This window comes from Sardina pilchardus, chromosome 1 (assembly GCF_963854185.1).
Source record: "Sardina pilchardus chromosome 1, fSarPil1.1, whole genome shotgun sequence".
Taxonomy (NCBI): domain Eukaryota; kingdom Metazoa; phylum Chordata; class Actinopteri; order Clupeiformes; family Clupeidae; genus Sardina; species Sardina pilchardus.
In genome coordinates, this window is record NC_084994.1 from 34789994 (window position 1) to 34814993 (window position 25000).

Consider the following 25000-nt stretch of genomic DNA (forward strand, 5'->3'; position numbering starts at 1 on the left):
AAGAGGGCTGCATGTTCCAAAAACAGTGTAACAATATCATATTAAATATATTTGATTAAGGGGGGGTAATATTTCGTTCATTTCATCCATAGAGGAGTTAGCTTTCACTACCTTTCTGCACTCGCGAGGAAGAAGGGGCCAGACCAACAAAAAACTGACAAAATAAACTGTCTGCACACTTCAATCCTTGTTGCAGGTTTCAATAGCCTAGCTAGCTGTCCTGAGGACGGTCATCTGACAGAAAGCTACTGCAGGCTATTAAAACGTGCAAAAAGGATTGAAGTGTGCAGATAGATTATTTTGGAGAAATTCATTTCATTCATAAATCACCAGTGTGTTTGATCGCTCTGCTGTTGGCGCTGCAAAACACATGGATATACAGTAACTGTAGCTATAATAAAGTATTGATGCTTTTTTCCTTTTAAGCAGAGCCATCTCAAATCCTCTGTGTGGACACAAGCCTAAACTAATCAACTGATAAATAAACACACACACACACACACACACACACACACTCTCCCACCATGACACACACACACACTCCCACCATGACAGGCACAGGCAGGCAGGCAGGCATAAACACACACACACACACACACACACACACACACGCCTAAAATAATCAAGACCATCTGATCAAACTGGAGTCAGATGAGCTTAAGATGGGCTAGCGAGATCAAAACTCACTGCACTTGGGAGTCGTTTATATACTTGATAAAACAAGACAGGCCAACATCGAGACTTCATTTACCCTCAGAAAACACAGTTCACAGCTCTGGCAAGGGGATTTCAGGATATTCCAGCTCGAGAGTCAATCAAATGACAGCCCTCTGTGTTGTGGTCCTGGGGCTGCTGTGTGTTGATTAGCTGTTTTTGATTAAGGCTCAGTCCAAGTCACTCTGTTTCTCATTTACAGAGCCAAGACTGGGTGTTAAGAGTGGAGGGCTGTGTGTGTGTGTGTGTGTGTGTGTGTGTGTGTGCGCGCACGTGTGTGTGTGTGTGCACGGAACAGCGTGTAATTTGCTGAATTTGATTTGGAAAAAGAAGTGTGTCTTGGACTAGAATCAAAGGGTTTGGATTGTGAAAGTCAACTTTCACGAAGGTGCAAAAATAATGCTGTTTTTTTATTGTCAATTCCAGGAATTTTCTTTCAAACTGCAGTTTGGTTTTTCAAATGAAATCAAAAGAAAAATCAATCCAACACAACCCAACAATACTTTGATCGTTATTACATTAAATACTGATGTTAAGTCATTTGTGTACAATCATCACAAATGGACTTCAATCGCAGACAGTGTTGCCAGATTGGGCGGGTGCCCGCCCAATTGGGCAACTTTTGACTTTGTGGGGCGGGGGAAAATAAGCTTTAGGCAGGCAAATAACATTGTTAGTTAAATGGATCGTAGTTGGGGCGTTTTTTTGCTGAAGAGGGCGGGTTTTTGAACGTGTGCGGAAATCACTCAACCCAATCTGGCAACACTGATCGCAGACTGCTTTCAAAGGTAATGTATTAATTCAAACAAAGCAAATATGGCTGCCATGCCACACACATAAGGGCGTTTCCCAGATTCATTAGAAGCCCTTAAGTGCTAAGAACTTCTTAGCAGTGCTCTAAGAATATTCTAAGTCCGCTCCTAAGACGTTCTTAGCACTTAAGAGCTTCTTAACGAATCTGGGAAACACGGCCAAGGTTTGCAGGTTGCGGTTCACCTGCTGGCTGTCTGTCTGTAGGGGGAGCTGGGGAGCCAGGGGCAGCAACAGGTGCTCAACGTCGTACGGCCGGAACCGCTTCACTTCCTTCTCCCGCAGGAAGTCGCGAAGCGTCTGAGTGGCTCGACCGAGAAGCGACGAGAAGGACGTCTGGCCACCTGCACTGCAGTGGCACCGGGGCAAACACAAACACAAAGACAATATATAAATAAACTATATATAATAACAATATATAATAAACTGCAGGAACTCAACTGGCATCTCCAGCTGTGGCCATAGTGTGCAGTAGCTGTTCAAAAGCTTTGAAATGGGCAAAGGCAAGCTTATCTGTGTGACATTTGGAGCGTTGAGTGTTTCATCTACAACTCTGCTTCCAACTAAGGTAGCATTGGGGTGAGTAACGGAGCAAAAACAGACTTATCCTGTTGAGAAGTGTCATAGCTTAGTACAGGGGTGCAGTTGTTTTGGTTTGAATATTGTTTACACAGTTACCACATAAGATCATGTATGACCTCCCCCATGACATAAGACAGTTAACAATACTTTGTAGTAGTTACAAGTTCAGCACTAACCTATATCAACTTGAAAATAACACTGATCAAATGTTACAGGAGATGAAGGTCGAAGGGGAGAGAGAAGAAAGTGCCTAGTTTTTCAGAAATAATGACCAACCCGTACTCGGTATTTCATAATTCCACGGAAGTTTACAACTTTTACATACAGTAAACAGTGGCTCAAGAGAGGATTACTGTGCAAGGCAAATCAGTGTTTACCCAGCATTTCTCTGTAGTCAAGTTTCTTCACTGAAACTAAGATTATCTCACCTCTGGACTCTCTTTCTCTATCAGTTATTTAACCATTTAGCATACTGGTACAATTTCAGTTTGTAAGAAGTGATTATTTTTGGACAACAGTGAGCGATACTACTGCAGCAAAACATTTTATGTCTCGGTCGTTACTGCATTCTGAGCATTTTTTAATACTGTTATACTGAGACAAGTATATTGGCAGTATACAGCCCAGGTTCGAATCCCACCTGCGGTCATCTCATCTCCCACCCTATCTCTCCCACACACTTCCTGGCCCTCTGCATTGACCTATCGGGAAAAAGGCGAAAAGCTCAAAAAACTTTTTTCCTTTTTTTGCAAAAAGGAAAAAAAAAAAAAAAAAGCATATGGTGATTACAGCCATGTTTAACACAAGATCCCAACATTTTTGGAAAGGGGGTTGTATATAAATACACTTTTCGTGTACAGTCGAGGCATCTATATGCATACAGTACACCTTAAAGAACATACATAAAAGACCAAAAAACAGCAATGCACAAGGCTGAACTGAAACCCCATCCTCTGAGATCCCCTCATACTCTGGGCAAGTTCCCCAAACCATTGTTATTGCCGTGCGCTTTGGTGGGAAACCACAAAACATAATACTGGCCTATACAGTTCCCATACTGAGTGTGTGTAAGTACGTGTGCTCACACACTGGTGACTCATTCCAGGCTCATTGTCTGTGTGCGTGTGTGTGTGTGTGTGTGTGTGTGTGTGTGTGTGTGTGTGTGTGTGTGTGTGTCCATGTGCCACAAAGCCATATGTGAGCAGCTGGGCATAACTCCATGCGCCTGTGTGTGTGTGTGGTCTGGTCCGCAACACACTGCTGCACTGTGCAGCTCACAGGTGAATGTGCCGGCAGACGCACAGCTGGACTCAGAGACGTGACCTTGACACGCCATTAACACACGCCGCGCACCCCCACGGAGCGCCAATGAAGCTATATAGGTCACACGCCTCGCCGTGGGCGTAATTAACTCCGCAGACACTTTCTGCACGCCTGGCTCAAAAATGAAGGACTGGAATTGGAAGCGAACGGCGTTTGGGCCGCAACATATTACAGTTCATTTCCTGTGTATTAGCCGCATTGTGTTTTAGCCACAGGACATAGCGTTTTACTCAAGTGAGGGCCTCCTTACACCAAATAACTTTGACAGGATTTGGGGAAAGATTATTGAGAGATTGGAGTATTTTTAACTCATGCTCCCTATTCAAGCTTTACTCAAAAGACAACAATCAAGAATCTTTCCCAAATCTTGTCAAAGTTGTTTGGCGTAAGGAGGGCCCTTTGAAGAAAACAAAACCATATTTATACCATACGAACGGCCTCTGTGTAGTAACCTCATAGCTGAAGATTTTTTTTTTCAAAATCAATGTATAAGCCGCGGCTAATAGTTGGGAAATGAGCGAGTGAGTGATTTGGAGCCGCATGTAGCGAAATGAGAAAAAATAGTTGGGAAACGACGGTAAGGCCGAGTGCTTCTCTCTACTCCCAGATGCGGGTCACAGCTGGAGGCCAGAGAGGGCAGAAGACACGGAGCACTAACATGCTGACTCCAAAGGACAAGGATACTTTGTCAAGTGTCCACGTGCACAGGGTCTCTCCTTGGGTAGGTGTACATGTACATGTGTGTACTGCTCTCCTTGAAAGAGTGCTTGCAGCAAATAACTTGTGCGCACATACACACTCAGGTGCACGCACACACACAAACACACAAATACACATACACGCACAGACGCGCACACACCACACACACCACACACACACACACACAGACACGCACACGCACACACACCCACACACTGTTGAGTGCTACAGAAGGCTTACATGGCAGCGCCGGCGCCTGCTTCTCCACTGTCCAGAGGGAAGGGCCGGTGGTAGCTTCTCCGGTAGAGCTTGGGCAGCTCCTGTATCCAGGAGATCTGCACCGCCATCACCGGGTCACTCACCTTATCTGCAACACACCACAGGACAAACACACACACACACGAGACATCACATCACAGGACACACACACACACATCATATCACAGACACACGAGACATCACATCACATCACAGGAGACACACACACACACACACACACACACACACACACACACACACACACACACACACACACACACACACACACACACACACACACACACACACACACACACACACAAACACCAATCGTAAAGGTTATTCTTTCACACAATCTTAATAACATCACAGACCACTTGGAGGTGCAACCAATATCCTTGAGCAGCTCCTTACTAGGTGATGTCAATGACGTGGCAGCATTTGTTTGCACCTCCAACAGCATGGCTTACCTGGTTACCTCCCCAATACGCCCTCAAAGGCCCACACATGTCCCTATGTTTTATGTGAGAGAATCAAGATAACCACGGTTCTCTAAATGAGCAATCACGTGATTGGCTAACACCGAGTAGTTCGACTGACATAAAGAACACAGGAGAGCCGCACGTCAGGCATTCTAACATCACATCACAATTCAAACAACTACATCTCCATGGTAACATCTCCATGAGTTACATACCCAGGAACAATGAAGTATACTAGTTCTAGCTGTCTGCCCCGTCATATGATTAATAACATGTACTGTACGTTGGCATTGAATGCCTGTGCATTCATCTCTTTTGAGTCATTTCCTTTTGGCCAGTGCAAGTTATCAATCTGAAGATATAACCTTGGTTTCAAAAAGAAAGGCCGGTATGAAATAAACAGATGTTTCATTGCAAAAAAAATAAATAAATAATAATAATAATCAGAACATTTTTCAAAAGCGTGACTGCATATCGTGACCCGTACAATACAGTACGCTAAAGTGCAGAATTACCAGGAAACACTTCACTCAGTCTGCCCTGCGCATGCTGATATGCTCACACCTGCCTGGGTGAGCTGACACTGGAATTTGGCCAGCAGCATACTTGAGTGTGTCCATAAAGTGTGTCGGCAGCACATTGTGAGTGTGTGTGTGTGTGTGTGTGTGTGTGTGTGTGTGTGTGTGTGTGTGTGTGTGTGTGTGTAGATTCCTGCTTAGGTATGCATGTTTGCAAGCTGCTCTATACTCCAAGGCCACATGTGTGTAGACAGATGATGTGTTAATGGATGGGGGCATGCAGGTGTGTGTGTGTGTGTGTGTGTGCGTGTGTGTGTGACCACATGAAGCATAAACCACGTGTTAACAATACAAATACCCTGTGGAGGTGAACCTGTTTTTCAGTTTTTGTATGATGCAAATGTGCAGCTGAATGTGATAACATTTTGAGGTTCATAAACACTTGCATTCATAGTATTTGAACTCTCAATGTGTGCGTGTCTGTCTTGGAAGATTGGCTTAATATCAATTCCTATGTGAATACCATGTGGGTGTACATTACATGTAGTATGACTGTCTGTGTGTGTGTGTGTGTGTGTGTGTGTGTGTGTGTGTGTGTGAGAGAGAGAGAGAGAGAGAGAGAGAGAGAGTGTGTGTGTAAATACATACACACAAGTGTGTGTGTAAATACATACACACAAACACATGCAGTTGTGACAGACACTAATACAGGTAAGACTTATCTTATACAAGTGAGTGTGTGTGTGTGTGTGTGTGTGTGTGTGTGTGTGTGTGTGTGTAGACAGATGATGTGTTAATGGATGGGGGCATGCAGGGGTGTGTGTGTGTGTGTGTGTGTGTGTGTGTGTGTGTGTGTGTTTATGTGTGTGTACCCAGCAGGACTGTCCACTCACAGAAGATGGACGACATGACCTCCCTCTGGCCCCTGGAGGTCTTGACGGTGCCGCGCACCCGCAGCAGGTCCCCGATGTCCAGGCAGGAGAGGCCTCGCTGGGTCTGCTGCAGCCGCCTCAGCTGCTCCTCCACGTTGAAGCCGCCGGAGGGGCCCGCCGCACTCGAGCTGCTCCCTGCTCTGCCCCCTGCTGGGGAAGAGGGGGAAGTGCAATGAAGGTTCCTATTCAGTCACAGACCTTTACAACAAAAAGATTGTCTAGTTACTAAGATGGATCATAAAGGGATTTTCCATTGGAACGAAGTGGCACTATTTCCTGCCTCCTAAAAAGGGGTGTGGTCAGTGACAAAATCGTCGTGTTGGGTTCTTATTCATTCATAAATCTTCATCAGAAGGGTAACAGGTTAAGTCAACTTATTATCTTCATATACTGTAGATACAGTGGGGAACACATGTATTTGATACCATACTAGAGTTGCCTAAAAACGGAAGGAATATAAAATCATCATTTGACAATTGATCTTAATGACTTAATTGAAAAAAAATGAGTAAAAATCAAACCGCCAAGGACACCCATTTTCTTTGTGATTGAAGAATGTATTGCAAATAAATAAATGTTTTCCTTAAATGCTAGGCGGAATCTAACACATACAGTAGGGTTAACACAGGGGCAGGCAGATTTTTATTTTTAAAGGCCAGCTATTTCATGGATCCAGGATATTATGCATCCTGATAAAGTTCCCTTGGCATTTGGAATCAAAATAGCCCCACATCACATACCCTTCACCATAGCTAGAGACTGGCATGGTGCTACTACTTGCAAATCAAACGCATCTTGGCACACACGGACACAGCAACCCACAAATTGAGGGCTAGTTGCTATAATCATCTTTGCTTCCTATAACATTGTAAAAAAAACACACAATGCAACTAGAAAAGCACTCCGAGAGCGTAGACCTCCGCCAAGCGAAAACATAACCGCCTCCTAGATTCAGACGGTGATACGGATCACCTGCAAAATGTAAGAAACCTGCTGCGTTTCTTCCTTGAAATCCATCCATATTTGTTTTGTTATCTTGCGGACAAACAGACAGACAGACAGACAGACAGACAGACAGACAGACAGACAGACAGACAGACAGACAGACAGACAGACAGACAGACAGACAAACAAACAAACAAACCTTGATGAAAACAAAACCTCCTTGGCGGAGGTAACTACAGTATGTAGTCAGCATGTAGATGAATGGTCTTACTTACCTTTCACGGCCTCCTCGGGCTCTTTCCACTTCTCTGACTTCCAGCAAAGACAATTAATGACCCCCGTGCCGTCGTCAACTGAGGAACCCACGCACAGAAGACAAAGGAGAACCATGTCAGAGAGACACTCAAGGAAGTAACAGCGTTACATTACATTACCACAACCTTTTTGTTACATTAATAACACGTCACACGTGCATGACGTTGATGCGTTCACCTCCATAACTGTAGAAGTCTTCTCGCTCGCGCTTAAACACAACGGTCCCAAGAATGTCGACTTGGAATATCGGGTGGGATCTGTAGAAGTAAATTCCTGTTGATAAATCAACAACATTATCATGACATGCGCCATTCCAAATCAGAATAGTTTAACTGTGCAACTAGCGCCCAACTTGGCCAGCTGCTTTGGTTGGGACGGAAAATTGCAGGTTCTAAGAAAGGGCACAACATAAATCAGAATTTCATAACTGGTCATAAAATATAGATTGAAAAGGGGCCTCAATAAAAGCCAGCAGACAGAATCCAATGTTCCCTTGTAATAGGCTCTGCTGATACAGTTAAGGCTGGTTCAAATTGCCCCAGGAAACACCAATAAACCTACTTGAACATTGTCAAAAAGTTATGTTGTTGGATTCAGAATGCTGAGAGAAATAACTGCCATTGCCAGATACTAGTTCGGAAAATGTGTGCGTGTGCAGTTTATTTAAAAAAAAAAAAAAAAAAAAAAACATAGATCATCTTTCTGTTATAAGATTTAGAGAAACTGAAATAGCTTGGTGAAATTGGTGTGTTCAGTCCCACGGACAAAACTGTGCTTGCTTTGCAGACTACTGTGTACACCATGAATTGGTGTTTAGTTGAACTGATTGGAAATTGATGGTGTGATAAAAAACAAAACTCAAGTAGAACCTACATGCATCTGCACTGGCCTATTATTTGAGATCAGAGGCAAAGTGAAACTAACTTCACCGTGGTCTCATAATCAATGCCAAAATAGTTCTACACAGTTGATTACTTTCACTGTTGACTGACAAGGGGTTGCCATCGAAAAACATAGCCTTAAAAAAGCAACACCTGGGGGGCGCTGTGGCACAGCAGGCTGCAGCGTCCGTACCATTTACGGGTCCGAGTGCCCACGGGGACCCAGGTTCGAATCCGGCTTGCGGTCATGTCCCGATCCCGCCCCATCTCTCTCTCCCACTTGTTTCCTGTCTACCTCTTCACTGTCCTGTACTAATAAAGGCAAAAAGGCCAAAAAATATACTTTAAAAAAAAAAAAAAAAAAAAAGCAACACCCAATAACGTTCAAGTGCTCAAAAATCCTAGAGATATTTTTATATCCTGTAGAGTTGCTGCTTACATCTCATGATAGGGCGTCTTCAGCTGTGCTTTATATGCACCTTTCACTATAGACCAGGTTTTTCTTGGTCAGTGGTATAGAGTTTTATAGACTTCAAAGAGGGTGTAAGATAGTGTATTTTGGATCATGCGCCAGACCACACCTTATGTTGTTAATTGCCACACCCCCGGGTGCAAGGTTTAATAAAAGTGGAACACATGGCGAAAACTTCCTCACTTTATTGAGTGTAAGATAACAATATGCTTTGCACTGCACAATAGGGCCAATGGTCTCCAAATGCCTGAAAGTCACACTGAATATCAATACAACAGCTCAGAACTACACTGAGGTTTTGTCATTTGTGTTTCAAGTATGTTATAATATATATTATATTTCCAAAAGTATTGGGTCACCTGCCTTGACTCCCATATGCACTTCAGTGACATCCCATTCTAAATCCGTGGGGTTTAATATGACAATATAGTGTATAGGCTATAAAGACTCATTAAGACCAGAGATCTTGAATTTCCCCTTGGGGATCAATAAAGTATCTACAGTATCTATCTATCTATCTATCTATCTCATATCTATCTATCTATATATCTTTATGAAACTAGGGCTGCATTATTTGGGGAAAATACCTAATCACTTTGTTTCCCTGGCAAATATTGTGAACGATTTATGACATGATTTTTGGATGTGAATGATCAGACTCAATCAGTTCAATATTTCAAGTGTCTCTTTAATTTATGCCACCCTTGATTGATGAGCCCAGCCTGTGCTCCAGAACTGCATCCCCTGACGACTGTGAAGCTAACCAATCAGAATGTTTGTATAGCCTACCTCTCATATGGCGTTACATTTGTGCCTCAATTATGAGCGCAGAGTGGAGCAATATTGAGCGCAGAAACATATTTTGAGCAAGCACACAAATTATATTTTGAGGAAAAATTAAACTTGAGCACAAATAATTTGTAATTGAGCAAACGGGAATCAATTCTGTGCTCAACAAATGTCTTCGTGAATTCGCTACGGTCAACATGTATGTGCAACAACAGCCCGCCTTTCATTCAGTTTCACTGTACGCGCTCTCATACACAGCTCCCTTTGTAGTGCGGCAGATTAGTGAAACGATCGTTCACTTTGTGGTACAAGCATCAAATTTTGCACACATATTCTTTGGGACCCACTTTATCCAAAAAGCACATTAGCCACACAAAAAATCCAATATGGCTGCCATTTTCCAAGATGGCCGCCATTGAAAGCCACTATACTTGTTTTTTGACCTGGATTGGGTTTGGATAATCACATTTTGATGATCTTGACATCTAAGTATAGGTTAAAGGGTCTGGACCTTCTAATTATACAATGAAGTGTAAAGAAATGTGTTAAATTGTGAAGATAAACATAATTAATGGCGAAAATAGCTCATTTTAGTGCTAATTTTAGTTTTTTCTTTTTCTTTTTTTGTTAATAAAACAAATGTGGTAAGGTCAGTCACACCTGTGGGATATTGATCTGGCTAGTTATGTAACAGGTGTTTGTGAATCAGGTTCACCTGCTTTGATTTTACCACAGAATTTACCACAGCGCCAACTATGAGACGACCATCAAAACAGGAATGGCTTTACAGCTAGTGGCAACTGATATTTTTTCCATCTTTATCCTTCTTGACAGATTTTTCACTATCTTTGCATTTGGTCTGGGTCAGTGTTACTACTGGTAGCATAAACCAGTATGTGGAGCCCAGAGCCATAGAAAGAGAGTTGCGACCTGCGCTGAATGGCTGAATCGTAGGAGGGTGGGATGTACTTCTGGATGCTGGAGGGTGTAATCAATTAACTCATTGACTACTGACCAAGAGATTGGTTGTTAATAGTTCCAAAAGTCCCATAACGCAGATATAGCCTGGAAAAGCGCTGCCATTTTTTCCTATGGAGGTCTATGGGAGTGTCGCCACTCTGTTTTATCTACCGCTCTGGTGGAGCCTACAGAGGTTGCACGGGTAGTGCAACTCCTCCAGAATACTTTCCATTGCCAGAAAGATTGCTGTGTCTCCCACTGCAGTCTCAAGAGCATGGAAGAGATTCTAGGAGACAGGAGGAGGCAGTTGCTCTAGGAGAGCAGGGCAGGGTGGGTGGTAAAAGGTCCTTAACCCAGTAGCAGGACCAGTGTCTGCTCCTTTGTGCAAGGAGGAACAGTAGGAGCCCAGCTGGAGCCTTACAGAAAGACCTCCAGCATGCCGCTGGTGTGAATATCTCAGACCACACTGTCAGAAACAGACTTTATGAGGGTGACCTGAGGAACCGATGGCCTCTAGCGGGACCTGTTCTCACTGCCCTGTTTTGTGCATCCCTCCAAGTGTATGCCTACCAATACCATTACTGACCCACCACCAAACCAGTCATGCTGAATGATGTTGCAGGCAGCATTACGTTCTCCACTACATCCCTTTCATGTCTGTCACATGTGCTCAGGGTGAACCTGCTTTCATCTGTGAAAAGCACTAGAGGCGGACCTGCCAATTTTGTATGCTATGGTAAATTCCAATTGAGCTCCATGGTGTTGGCCAGTGAGCACAGGTCCCTCTAGAGGCTTCGACATTCCCATGGTTGACAAGATATGAAGAGCTGTGAGAAGAGGCGGCAGTTACCTGTACCTAAGTCTGACTCTTGGTCTTCTTTTTAATTGGTTTGTAGCAGGAAGCTTCATTACCCAAACCATTGAAAAACTCTTTGAAAGAAACCTCACATTTCTTAAGATAAGAGCCAACAAGCTCAGTGGCACTAGGGTGTGCAATGGCTTTTGAGTCTAACATGAGAAGATCTCTGGACTCCTCCTGAAAAGGGTGGGCCAGGTCCTTCATCACATCAAACAACTTCTGGACCTGGTCTATGAAGGATTTCTGAGACTGGCTAGTCTGTTCATGGTGTTGGATACATCTTCACTGGCTACTTTGGCCTGAGATGCAGACTCATACTGAGAAACCAAATGACTAATCTCTGGTCCAGATTACCATCCATCGGCTTAGGGCTGGAACCAATATCTTCTTTGACAATTGCATTGGCCTGTTCATGGGCATGGTCAATGATTGACAATACAATGTGAACTTTGCTTCTCTGAAAGACCTGGTCAACAAGAACATCACCAATTGCATTGGCATCACAAGCTCCCAGAATTGAAACTGTGGACTCTTCATCTGCCTCTTCTCACACCAGTCTTCCCAACTTCAAGAAGTATGGTCTTGATTGTTTTCTTCTCTAGAGTAGTATTCATAAGCTTCCTTCTGGAGCATGCAGAGGCAGCATGCTGTGACCCGGTGAATTTGCTGTGTTCTTGTCACACCTATAAAATAAATGATTCTGCTATTCCAGAAGAACCCACACCATCCTCCACAAGGGCACCTGTCAACCCACTGTTTTGGAGCAAGGTACCAAGAGATCTCAACGCAGCCATCTCTATGTGGAGATGGGCAGTGAGCACAGGTCCCATTAGAGGCCATCGGGCCCTCAGGTCACCCTCATGAAGTCTGTTCCTGACAGTGTGGTCCAAGACATTCACACCAGTGGCCTGCTGGAGGCCATTCTGTAGGGCTCTAGCAGGGCTCCTTCACCTTGGATTTCTGATGTTAGATGCTGAAAGAGAGATACTTGTGCCTTGGAAGGCAGTAGTTACAGTTGTCAATGATGGGTTATGGTCAATGTTATCTCTTGCAGCTGTGGAGGAAGAGGCCTTTTCTGAGAATGGGGGGATAAACTTCTTCAAGGTACCTACTCACAACTAGCCTGGGTGTTCCCATCCTGCCTTGGGCGGTGATTTAATTCACGCTGCTAAGGCAGTCTGGAAACTACCGCCCTAATTTTTGACTGAGATAGGGGACCAATCACAGAACAGGGGGGAAAGCAAGACCATGATGAGCTATGCACAGACACATTTGATAGACATCCGTGGCGCCGCAATGAACGGATCTGGGCATTTTTATACGAGAAAATTGAACGTCTGGTTGCCAGACCACGTCTCATTGAGAAGTGGTAGGCGCTAGCCAGGCTAACTCACAACTGCATTTCCAAACTCAAGTACTCGGTCGTATGCAGTGTTGATACCTTGGTCATGAAACATTTCTAAATGGCTTTTACAGTCTTAGCATATGCGGACATCCCTATAGACAGGGAATGGAGTTTCATGATCTTTAGAATGCCTTTGAGTTGCAGCACCTTCTTTGTAATTTGAAAAGCAATTATACTGAGGAAGCTGAGCCATTGCAAGGTCTGTCCTGGTTGCTCCAAACCTCAGCTGAGATTTTGTGTCAGCCCCATGTTCAATCTTACAGACAAACTGAAGCAAAGTTGGAGGTACAGTGTACAGTAATAGCACTGTTGTGGACAATTCCTTCAAACTAACATGTAGGCTACTGTATGGTCGCATTTGCCTTGGTAATATTTTGCTATTAAATTTGGTTGGCATCATTAGCATGCTGCACACATTTGTTTGAAACTCTTGCATTCAAGTTGACTGATCATCTCAATACCAATGTTTTCCAAGACTCAAAAGGGCCTGTTCCCAGGAGAAAAAATATTACTTGGAAACTTGAACACACGTGGGGAAACTAAGCAGTCCAACCAGAAGACTATGATAAACTAGCCAACTATGCTACTTTGTTTACAATATTTCTATGCTCCAACCAGCCAGCTGAATTAAAGAGGTAGAGTTGTAATAGAAATAGTAGGCTATAATTTGTAAACTATATTCTAGACAGAGAAATAAAATAAATTATATTTGAGAGAGCAGTAAGAGGATAAATGCTATTCGAGAGTAAGCTTCAATAAACAATATTTGAGTGCAATCCAACTGTTTATGGCCGCCATCTTGGAAATAGCCTTAATTTGTTTTGTTTTTTTGAACCATTTGATTTGCCATGTCAAAATAACATACAAAGTGATGCCTAGATCATTTAAATACACCCATCCATCAAAGTTTAATAGCAAAAATGTTTTTCTTACATTTGATGTGGCGGCCATCTTGAAAAATGGCCGCCATGTTGGATTTTCAGGTGGCTAATGTGCTTTTCTCAAAAAGTAGGTTCTATGGATTATTCATGCCAATTTTGGTGCTTGTACCACAAAGTGAACGATTGCCCTGGAATATGGACTTAATCTGCCGCACTATTGCTCGCTCTAGCTCTCTCCCTCTCGCTCAAGTTCATCTCTGCGCTCGCTCAAAATCTGTAGACAGCGTTACATTTGTGCCACAATTGCCAACCAATCAGAAGCCCTAAAATTGCCACAGGCCAATCGTGGCTTAGCAACCCGTAACTACTGTAGGCAAGTGCCTGGCAAGCTGTCGAGTTTTTGCCATGTTAACCATAGCCTGTTGCCATTAAGGGCATTTATTTGAATGTGTGGTGTCCCCAAACACATAAAATCACTGTGAAATAACATGTTGAACTATATAAACATGATATAGTTTGGAGCATGTATGTTTCTAACTATAGCTTAACTGTATGCTTCTTTTGCCTTCCGCCTGTTTCATTCGTACAGTAGGTTACTACTGTCTATGGGAGGAACCAACGAAACACGAAACAGCACGTACATTCGACTTTTGTTTAAATAACTGTGTTGCAACGTTAACGTTAAATATTCATGCCTGCAATATGCACTCTTAGCTTAGCTTTCCCTGCTGTAGGCTAGCTTAAATATTGATCCTCTTTTGTAAGTCTTTGGATAAAAAGTACGTAGACAGTGACCGTAGATGAGGCTTTAAAAAATGTCCACTTTCACAATTTTCCCGCGGGGAAGGCTTCTTGTCGACTGAAGAGCTACTCTGATTGGTCAGGTTGCCCGTCAATCAAATTCGGGTTAATCTTCTGATTGGTTGGCAATTATCTACCGATTTTGAGCGAGCGCAGAGATGAATTTGAGCGAGCGCAGAGATGAACTTGAGCGAGAGGGAGAGAGCTAGAGCGAGCAAAGGGAGCTGTGTATGAGAGCGCGTAGGCTACAGTGAAACTGAATGAAAGGGGGGCTGTTGTTGCACATACATGTTGACCGTCGCGATCACACAAAGACATTTGTTGAGCACAGAATTGATTCCCGTTTGCTCAATTACAAATTCTTTGTGCTCAAATTTAATTTCTCCTCAAAATATAATTTGTGTGCTTGCTCAAAATATGTTTCTGCGCTCAATATTGCTCCACTCTGCGCTCATAATTGAGGCACAAATGTAACGCCATACTCTCACACCCACCAACTAAAAGTGGCAAGTCCAGGAGGTTGGTAGGGGCGTCTATATTTCTAGGCTAGGATCGGGTTGGCATTCAATATAAAAGTCAAATGTGACAAAATAATATGTGCATCATGATAATGTGCAGCTTTTGCGATTACGTAGTTGCATTGGTACATATTGCGATTAGAACTGCGATAATTGTACAGGTCTACATGGAACTGTATTGCAAAGTTATAATGTACTTCACACGTTAAATAGCTTGCACATACCGTAGCCTATAGGGCGCGCTGACCTAATGCATGTCAAGGTTCCACAAAAACAAATCGTCATTCGTCAAAGTTGTAGAGCGAACATTTAGACTATCCAACATCAATAGAAACCTGAAACCTAGCTGCAGGTGCAGATTTGAAATGGTAGTGTTTAAATCGATATGCTGTTGGGTGTGGCGTGGTCTGCTCTGCAGGTCAGTGTAATCTGAATAAACTCTTATGAATATTTTGATTCTGAGACAGCACGTTCCCAGTGCACATATCAAGGCCGATATCATATTACTGTATGTGCGTCACTATAGACTACTGACACTAGACAGATTAAATCTGAAACTGATATGCAACTTGAATCCTGTTAAAAGTGGCAGAAGACTGAATGCATAGCCTATGCCTGCAGTACCTGGGACCTGTCGGGATTCCTTCATGCACAGAATGTCCTTGATGTACAATCTGGCAAACGCGACGAACACTGGGTCCAGACCCCAGAGTAACGAAGGCGGTTCATCTTCAGAGTCAGCCTCCGTGTCCATAACATTAGTTATCGCCTAGGCTGTGTCAAAGCTAAGGGACAAACCACATAACAAATGCCATCAAATATCACGACACACGAAATGTTCGCTATGACAAGTTTATTATACTGTTTACGTTGTCGTGAAAAGGAGATTGTATGTTTTGCCATCAGCTGACTGACTGGGCAGACGACGACGACGATAAACACTGCTGAAACTGTTTAACGTTAGGAAGTTATTAGCGAATGTGATACAAACAACAATCACGGCCCAAATTTGAGCGTTATAGCCAACCCATACCTGGTTTGTCAACTTACAAAGACCATCATTGAGGAGATGCTAAAGTCAGAGAACGTCTAATAAGAGAGACGGACTCACTAACGTCAGCTAAAGAATTGCAGTAACAACAACAACTTCCCGGGAAAATGTTTAGACTCCGTCCGTCGCTGTACAGTGGGCCAACTAAAAACATTTCAGGAGTTTCCGGCTTCACCATTACACTGTCACGGGTATTATTACACTTTGGCTTCAGAGAAAACGCATTGAAATGTGCCTCATAATAATGTCCATCACAACTGTGAGAAATACAGATACAGTATAAAAGCTAACTGCGGTGCAATTCTGCGACTATGAGAAACTTCCGAAAGAGCAGCGGCGAATGGAATGTATTTTGTCATGCGCGATACTTGGATGGTGTGAATTATGGGATTTGTAGTCTTCTGATCAACATATGCTTTGTCTGGATTTCTTTTGTTTAGTTGCCTGTTAAAAAATTTTGTATATTTTAGCTCATATTAGAACGCATTCCTCCACTAGCATACTGAAATGTAACCAGAGGAATACAATTGTGCATTTGGGGATTTTCTTAGTTTACCAGCATGCTTAACCGGCACAGGTCCAACATTATCCTGTGTGAATATTACATTGAACACAACTAAGCATTTCTCTTTAACACAGTATTAACTTCTACTGCAGGCAATGTCATGTGTCAAGGAAGACCTCTTAAACAGGGGATGGCAAATAAATTGACGATTTACCCAAACGCATGCCCATGAAAACTACAGTTGCGCCCGCCTCATGAACGCGCACTTGTCACCAAATCCGCTAGATTACTGGATACAGAACCTCGAGGAGGAAAGAGAAGACGAAAGAGTGCAATTTCACTTAAATGTTGTTTTTTTCCTGAAGGATATCACGATGTTGGAACAGTTGGGTTACTTTGTGTTGGAAGCGCCTTGAATCGTAGACTTTTTGGTTCTCTTTCCGCGTGGGAAAGAGCTCGGCAGTTTACAATTGCTGGGCTAGTGGTTCTTCAGAGTTGAAGAACAACAACCGCTTCCTTTACTACTTTGCCCTGTGACAGCCGATTCAATTGACGGATATCACTACCATGCCAGGCTTCGTCCATTTTTACTTTGATGATTTCAGAGTCCAACTCAAGCGGTATGGTGTGAATTTCAGCTATCAGCCCAATACATGGGGCTTGCTGTAACCGAATTTACAACGTTGTTATTGCTGAAGGGACCACAGTGACAGACTTTAATTTGTATGCTAGCTGACGTTAATGTGTTAGCAAGGAGAGTTGGGACGACGGGATACAAAAGCAAACCTACGTCTCCTCTCCAGGATACTGTGTAATTGTATGCAGTGTGGAATATCGTTATGCCAAACAAGCAAGTTGATGAGTATTACTCCTGAGGTCGCCTAACTATTAGCTAGCTAGCATAACGTTATAAGAAACCTGAAATCTGTGAAGAATGCAATAACCAGGCAGGCCTATTGTTTTGGGGTACTGGAGATAGCGAAGAAAATCCATTGTTGTCATTTCACAAGAGGACCTCAAGACTGAAAATGTCCTTCTTCAATTTCCGGAAAATATTTAAATTGGGAGCTGAAAAGAAGAAAAAACAGTATGACCACGTCCACCGAGACGTGAATCCGGAGGAAATCTGGGAGATCATCGGTGAACTTGGTGACGGTGCCTTTGGTAAAGTTTACAAGGTAAAAAGCAACATGGATTTTAACTCAGCTGTGTTTCACTGTGCCAAGGTGACCCAATTTTAGTCTGTGACTTGAGGAGATTTAGAAGTCTGACAGATGTGTGGATGATTTGTAACCACACCATTTTGTATTAATAAATTCAGCTGACTAAGTGTAATTAACTCAGTGAAGATAGATTGCTGAACTGAATCTGTACGCCCACCTTCCAGTTACACTCATGCACAGATTGAGTCTAAGTAAGTGAGGATAGTGAAGTGATGAACTCTTAGTAAATTATCCAAAGCCATACACATCACCAACACATTACCATCCCATACAGGTTAATCTACCATACTCTTGACACAACAGCCATAATGGATAACTATGTTAACAGCCTCCCTTAAATTCAGCATTCAGCATAGACTCCATCTCTGTGGAGGGTGATTAGGGCTGGGCCCCAGCCTTCAGAAAGGCTTTTGGTGCCTGCCTGGGATCAAGGCCCTTGGCTCCAAAGCACCACAGAGATTATTAGGCTCCAGGAATTCATGCTATGTGGGCTCATGCTAAATGAACAAGTGGGTCTTGTTATGATTATTATTACCCTTATTAGTGTTCTCTGCGTGCGTGGTAGCCTATGCAATGTAAAGCTCTGACCACATGTCAAGAGACGTAAAAGCTGTAGGCTATATAAGAACATAAAAGTGAGGCTTTAAATTACAGAGTGTGTAAGCTAAGAAAGAAAAAAAAAACACTACTAGTAGTCACGTGCCACTGTATGAAGTCTTTGAAGGAATCCGGTGTTTTCCACGTGACTTCTATAGGCCTCTATAGGCAGACCTGTGCCTCCCTCCCTGGCTCTACTGTAAGGGAGCTCGACACCTCATGGGCAAGAGGGCCACATTTGTTTTTGTTTGGAAGGGAGGGAGGGAGAGAGGGAGGGAGAGAGGGAGGGAGGGAGGAAGGGAGGAAGAGAGGGAGGGACCTACAGGGTGTCCCAGGCACGCAATTAAAAGGAGAGACAGGAATGCGTTCGGGGGCAGTGCAAGACCCCATGCTGCTGTTGTTTTGATATTCATTGCATTGTTTACATACTCCAAGGGGTCAGATTCTATATGACTAAGAAGAGGGTTTTTTAAGAGAGATCCTCCAGCCAGCTGTTGGATAAGGCCGACAGAAGTGGCTTGTGTGGGATGCACCTGTTTTCAGGCTAGTTTAGTAACAGGCAAATCATTGTGTCATCGAGACCTGGGCATATCTCAGCGGTGGCCAAATATTTACCTCTCTCTCTCTCTCTCTCTCTCTCTCTCTCTCTCTCTCTCTCTCTCTCTCTCTCTCTCTCTCTCTCTCTGTCACTGTCTCTCTCTCCCTCTCTCTCTTTCCCCCCGTTCTCTCTGTCTGTCCCTCTCTCTCTCTCTCTCTCTCTCTCTCTCTCTCTCTCTCTCTCTCTCTCGCTCGCTCTCTGTCACTGTCTCTCTCTCTCTCTCTCTTTCTCTCTGCCCTTCCTCTTTTTACAGATTTTGCATGATGGGAAGTCTTTGCTTTCTGTAGCTTGCAGCTCCTCTAGCTTAACTGGTAGGCCTATATTAGGGTGTTGGCAATACTTTGATCATGGATTCAGCTCCCAAGAAGAGCATATAGCCTACTGATGAAAATTAGACCCATAATATCAATGCGTTACTGTGCGTTGCTTGGGATGGGAACAGGACAGGTCTGTCCCCTCATGTCCTAGACGTTACCCCTATAAAGTAGCACTGCGTCATGTCATGTCATGTGTTGGTGCTATGTGCCAGTGGCATCTTGCGTGTACGTGGGTCAGACAGACCCCTGGCTGAGTAATTATTTTAATCGCAGTGTGTGTGTAAGTGTGTGTGTGTGTGTGTTTTCGTTTTCCCCGGCTGCTGACCTCGATTGGCCCCCTCCGTAGCACAAAGCCTCGTTTGCATGAGTGACACTGAATATTATCACCTCTGAGGGGCCCGAGCGCCACCGCCAGCCCCCCTGGTCATGTGACTCAGATCCAGCGGCCAATTAAAATGCTTGTTTTTTGTTGGAACACCATCTCCCCTCCAAAAAAGATGACCCGACTGTAAACCTCACTTTTCATGGAACTGAAATCACCACTCATCCACAAGGATAGGCTGTAGGTTTTCCTTATCCAAGGTTTATGGAAGGCAATAGATGTGGGGGAAGTGTGTTAAAGTATGTCTGCAGTGACATTAATGTATTTGCAGACACATTAATTCCTTTTTACAGGCAGGTGCAGCCTTAAAGCAATCTCAACAGGCCTTTACAGACCCTACCAAAGGCAATGAATCAGTCGTGTTTTTATAGCTGAAAGCAACAAGTAGCATTTCACTTTAGACTATGCTGATGTGTACATTAATGGATAGGGGCTCTCTGGTAAACACTCAAGATATGACATACCACCGGCCCGCTAAGCTACCAGCTCAACGGCATGTTAAGTAACCTGGCAAATAAAAAAATCAAAGTGTTTAACGGCAGATTTATTGTGAGAGCATCACACACAAGCGCAGCGCACACACACACACACACACACACACACACACACACACACATCCAGGTCCGTATGAAGGATAACGGCCCACTGCGCTGGAGCACCGCCGTTTTGCCAAGTCAAATAAAAATTACCTCAAGTGACAGGCGAGCAAATACTACGGCCCCGACGAGTAGCGTACCTGCTCAGTCAGAGCGTTGCGAGAGCAAATAAAGGCAATCTTTACACAGTCTTTTATTTATTATCCTCCCATGTCACGTTCAGACGAAATAATTTTACCTTTGAGAAAAGTTTAAGGTCTGAGCGCAGAACGTTCTGGCTAGTAGGGCTTATTTTATGTCTTAAAATCATGACCTAGTTTTGTAGTTGACTACGTGCATGGTTCTTTGTAGACAGCTACCGTGCGTACAAGAAAATGAAGTTTGCAAAGAGCATAGTTTTGTTGCCACTTGTAAGTAAATCCACCGTTGTGCCCTCTTGTTTATAACTCAGGGGCTATGGCTTTAATCCTGTCAATGGGTGCCAGCTGTTTGAATGAGCTGTTGTGAAAGCGCTTTGTAGTTAGCAGTAAATGGGTCTTTTTCTCGAATCAGCATAATGGGCTTCTGTGTCGGTTTTGTCACCAAGACCTGGTCACCCAGTTGGACAAACACAACTCGACAATTAACTGTTTTCTTCCTCCATATTTTGTCCTCTTTCTTTCTGTCTTTCTGTCTTTCTGTGGATATGTCCGTCTCTCTCTCTCTCTCTCTCTCTCTCTCTCTCTCTCTCTCTCTCTCTCTCTCTCTCTCTCTTCTCTCTTTCTCTCTCTCAGGCCCAAAACAAGCAGACTGGCATTCAGGCTGCCGCCAAGGTGATTGACACTAAATCAGAGGAGGAGCTTGAGGACTACATGGTGGAAATCGACATCTTGGCGTCATGTGATCACCAAAACATTGTCAAGCTCTTGGATGCCTTCTACTTTGAAAATAAGCTCTGGGTGAGTGTGTGTGTGTGTGTGTGTGTGTGTGTGTGTGCGCGCATGTGCATGAAGGATAAAGAGCATTGTCAAGCCTTGTGTTGCCCACTGTATAGAGTCATTGATGGACTGACTGACTGACTGACATAGGTCGTCTACACGCAACTGATATTTAATACTGATATTCATTTTTGATCATAGAGCCCAGCACTAATTCCGTACACCTCAGCCATCCATCCGTGCTTGAAGGTGCACAGGCATGGTTGCATTTAAAATCTTAAAGGGATATTCCGCCATTTTTGGAAATACGCTCATTTTCCACCTTCCCTCGAGCAAAACAATCGATATTTACCTTGTTCCCGTTCATCCAGCCATTCTGTGAGTCTGGCGATACAACTTTTAGCTTCAGCCTAGCATAGATCATTGAATCGGATTAGACCATTAGCTTCTCGCCTGCTAGCTTCATGTTTAAAAGTGACTAAGATTTCTGGTAATTTTCCCATTTAAAACGTGTCTCCTCTCAAGTTAGAAAGTGCAATAAGACCAACTGAAAATGAAACCTGGCGTTTTTCTAGGCTGATTTGACATGGAACTACACTCTCATCTGGCGTAATAATCAAGGCAACTTGCAGCTACTGGCACTACTACTGCTTGTTGTCTATGGGGACTATTTTCAGATGCTGCGTAAGATATCACTGCGCCTATGGTACGTTTGCAAGTTGCCTTGATTATTACGCCAGATGAGATATCCCTTTAAAACACATAAAACAATGATCTGAGTTCCACACTTGCGTTGAACTTTGAGTGTCAAAAAATTAAATAGGACACAGGACGAATCGTATTACTTAACATGGCTTTGCAGATGATGCAACAGATTTTTTTTCTCCTGGTGTATGGGCAGTCATGTAGAATGAAGATGCAATTTTTAGCTCAAGCAATCACATCATGCTTTCTGTGAAGCAGGTTGATTAAATCAGGCATGTAATCCCCAATCTCAATAGCTGTGAACCGTGCATTGAATTACACTGTACACCCACCCACCTACACACAAACAATGGACTGGTTTCTATAGCTGTGTATAGGCAGGAATCTGGCAATACGTTAACACATCATGATGATATAAGAGGTATGGTTTTCTTTATCTATTGAGATACTGTACAAATCCAATTTGAGAAAGCTGTCATAGTCTAAAGAACAAGTGCATAACATTTTAGATTTAAAATGTTGAGCTGATGTCTGAATGAAGCGGAAAACACGCAGAGATTCTGTTACATATGCGTGTTCAACCTGTTCAACCACGTGGAGATTCTGTTCATGTGCAACGGTGTCATTCACACATAATGTCTTAAACGCTCACACGCATGTCAGCATCATATCGGAATCATTGGAATCATCGGACATCTGTGTGACAAAGATTTGCATATCGTGCGGAGGACGTGTCTGAAAACAACATATAAACGGTTGCTTCAGCGGCTCCACCTCGGTTCTCGGGCCCTACCAACCATCACTGGAGGCCGATGGAGAAACAGGTGACTGGAAATCAGACAGGATGTCTCGGATTGCCAGAAAGTGCTGCCCATAATATGGCGACCGTGTTTACGTATGCCACGCCCCGAACGCGTAAATGGATGCAGAGCCCTGTATTGTGACGATGACCGTATAAGAGAGAGAGAAGGGTGTGGAGTCCTGAGCTGCTACCATATTGGTGGGGGCAACCATCACTGGAGGACGATGGAGGAACAGGTGACTGGAAATCAGACAGGATGTCTCCGCTTGCCAGAAAGTGCTGCCCATAGACAGGTATTTGCCCTCAGCAATATGGCGGCCGCGTTTACGTATGCCACGTAATAGAGCCCTGAACGCATAAATCAATGCAGACCCCTGTATCGTGACGATGACAGTATAAGAGAGAGAGAAGGGTGTGGAGTCCTGAGCTTGCTACAGCAAATTTGATCTTAAAGCAACTCTATGAAACGATCAGCTGACATTTACATTTATTCATTTAGCAGACATTTAGCTTTGGACTGTTGCCCAAAGTGACTCACATTATGTTAACTATATTTCAAGAGCTTACATTGTCCCCAGAGCCACTTGGGGTTATGTGCCTTGCTCAGGGACACAATGGTGGAAGCCGGGAATTGAACCCACAGCTTTTCAGGCTACTGCACGGTAGTTTAGCTCCTTAGCCACTAAACTACCACCGCCCCACTTGTTCTTTGAAGTCAACATGTGGTTTGTTTTGAGGGTTAGGGGGTTGAAAGAAGCTGAGGTCACGGTGATGTGTTGAGCAAATCTTGCTAGCCGTTAAAGGCAAGCACCGTGTAGTGTTGATTGAGCGTCCTCGAGAAAAAGAAAGAAAAGACAATAGGAACAAATTGAACACAGCGTATGCTACCGGCTGTCAGTGTGTGTGAGTGTTTGTGTGTGTGTGTGTGTTTGTCTGTGTGTATGTATGTATGTTTGCTTGTTTTGGCAGTGTGATTTATGAGTTGAATGTACTCATTTATTGTGTTCGGAGGAGGGCCTGTGTGTGTGTGTGTTTTGGGGGGGGGGGGGGGTCCTGACAAACATCCCGCAGTCACAACATGCGGAAAACACAGCAGCGATTGTGCTGTACGTGCAAAGCTCACTGAGCCTAGCAAACGGAGCGAGCAGAAAGGCCTTTCATGGAGGAAGTTACATAATTCGTCTGCCTTCACTCGGAGCCAAAAGCATGTAGCCAATGCATATTTTGTTCCCTCTGTCTCTTGCTGTCGCTCTCTCTCTCTGATTCTCCTCCTTTGATCCAAATTCCTCCTAATAATAGGCTATGTCTAGCTCGTTAAAAAAATAAAGATGAGGTTTTTTTTTCTTTAGGTTTTTTTTTTTTATCCAGACTTGGCTGTGACCCACATGCAGTTGTCAGTCATTTTGAAAAAAAAGTATTTGAAAAAAGAGAAGCGACCTGCTTCGTATCGGTTTTATAAGGCTTTGGCTTTCACAGCGGTGTTGGAAGGAGGAAATGGCTAACATCCTCCTGACCGCGGAGTATTTGCCCCCCTATTGTTGGACGGTCAGTCGAACGGAGAGAGAGAGCGGCGCGTCGGCTAGGGAGCTCCTTTGAGTGGTGTGGATAAGGGGCCGATAACGTGGAGCGAGGGGGTCGATAACCTCCACGCGTAATCTACAAGGGGTCGCGGCGCGCGATTGCCTTGGAGGAGCCGGGAAAAGTCTTCATGAATAAACTAGTTGGAAACCCCATGGGACTCATCACGCCAGCCGTTCCTCTTCCATGCTGTGTGTGCGTGTGTACGTGTGTTTGTGTGTTTGTGTGTTTGTGTGTGTGTGTGTGTGTGTGTGTGCGTGTGCGTGTGCGTGTGCGCGCGTGCGCGTGTGTTTGTCAGTGTCATGCCTTGGGACTAAAAGAGCAGTACTGAAATGTTGCCATGTTCAGCATTTAAGGATCATTCATCTAATATTACAAGAACCGTGTGGCTCACTCTTGGAATCTTGTAATGCAAGGTTGCTTGAGTCGCTTTCAGTTACATCGTGTGCCGTTTTTTCGAGCATTCGTAATCAAGCATTCGTAGAGTGACCGAATTCTGAAGAATCATAAGACCACTTTTCTCTTTTTTTTGTTGTTCTTTACTGAGATATTAAGATTATTTAAGCTTTAATTCTAGAACATGTC

At 43.7% G+C, this 25000-nt stretch overlaps 2 protein-coding genes across 4 annotated transcripts in view; one reads left to right on the top strand and one right to left on the bottom strand.

Moving 5' to 3' along the window:
* The window catches only part of stn1 (STN1 subunit of CST complex), a 21533-nt gene extending 5218 nt beyond the window's left edge, over positions 1 to 16315 (bottom strand). For 2 of the 3 annotated variants that reach the window (XM_062543097.1, XM_062543088.1), the window contains exons 1-7: positions 16178 to 16315; positions 15769 to 15929; positions 7756 to 7851; positions 7539 to 7616; positions 6280 to 6468; positions 4369 to 4495; positions 1711 to 1873 (exon numbers count right to left, since the gene is read on the bottom strand). In XM_062543097.1, coding sequence (XP_062399081.1) covers positions 1711 to 1873; positions 4369 to 4495; positions 6280 to 6468; positions 7539 to 7616; positions 7756 to 7851; positions 15769 to 15898 — 783 coding nt within the window. In that variant the 5' untranslated portion in view covers positions 15899 to 15929; positions 16178 to 16315. The remainder of the gene's footprint in view (positions 1 to 1710; positions 1874 to 4368; positions 4496 to 6279; positions 6469 to 7538; positions 7617 to 7755; positions 7852 to 15768; positions 15930 to 16177) is intronic. The other variant, XM_062543107.1, reaches the window with a different exon arrangement.
* Positions 16316 to 16982: 667 nt separating this feature from the next.
* Positions 16983 to 25000, top strand: part of slkb (STE20-like kinase b) — a 47849-nt gene continuing 39831 nt past the window's right edge. Inside the window, exons 1-2 of the mRNA XM_062543122.1 lie at positions 16983 to 17878; positions 21187 to 21351. Of these exons, the coding sequence (XP_062399106.1) occupies positions 17729 to 17878; positions 21187 to 21351 (315 nt within the window). The 5' untranslated portion in view covers positions 16983 to 17728. The remainder of the gene's footprint in view (positions 17879 to 21186; positions 21352 to 25000) is intronic.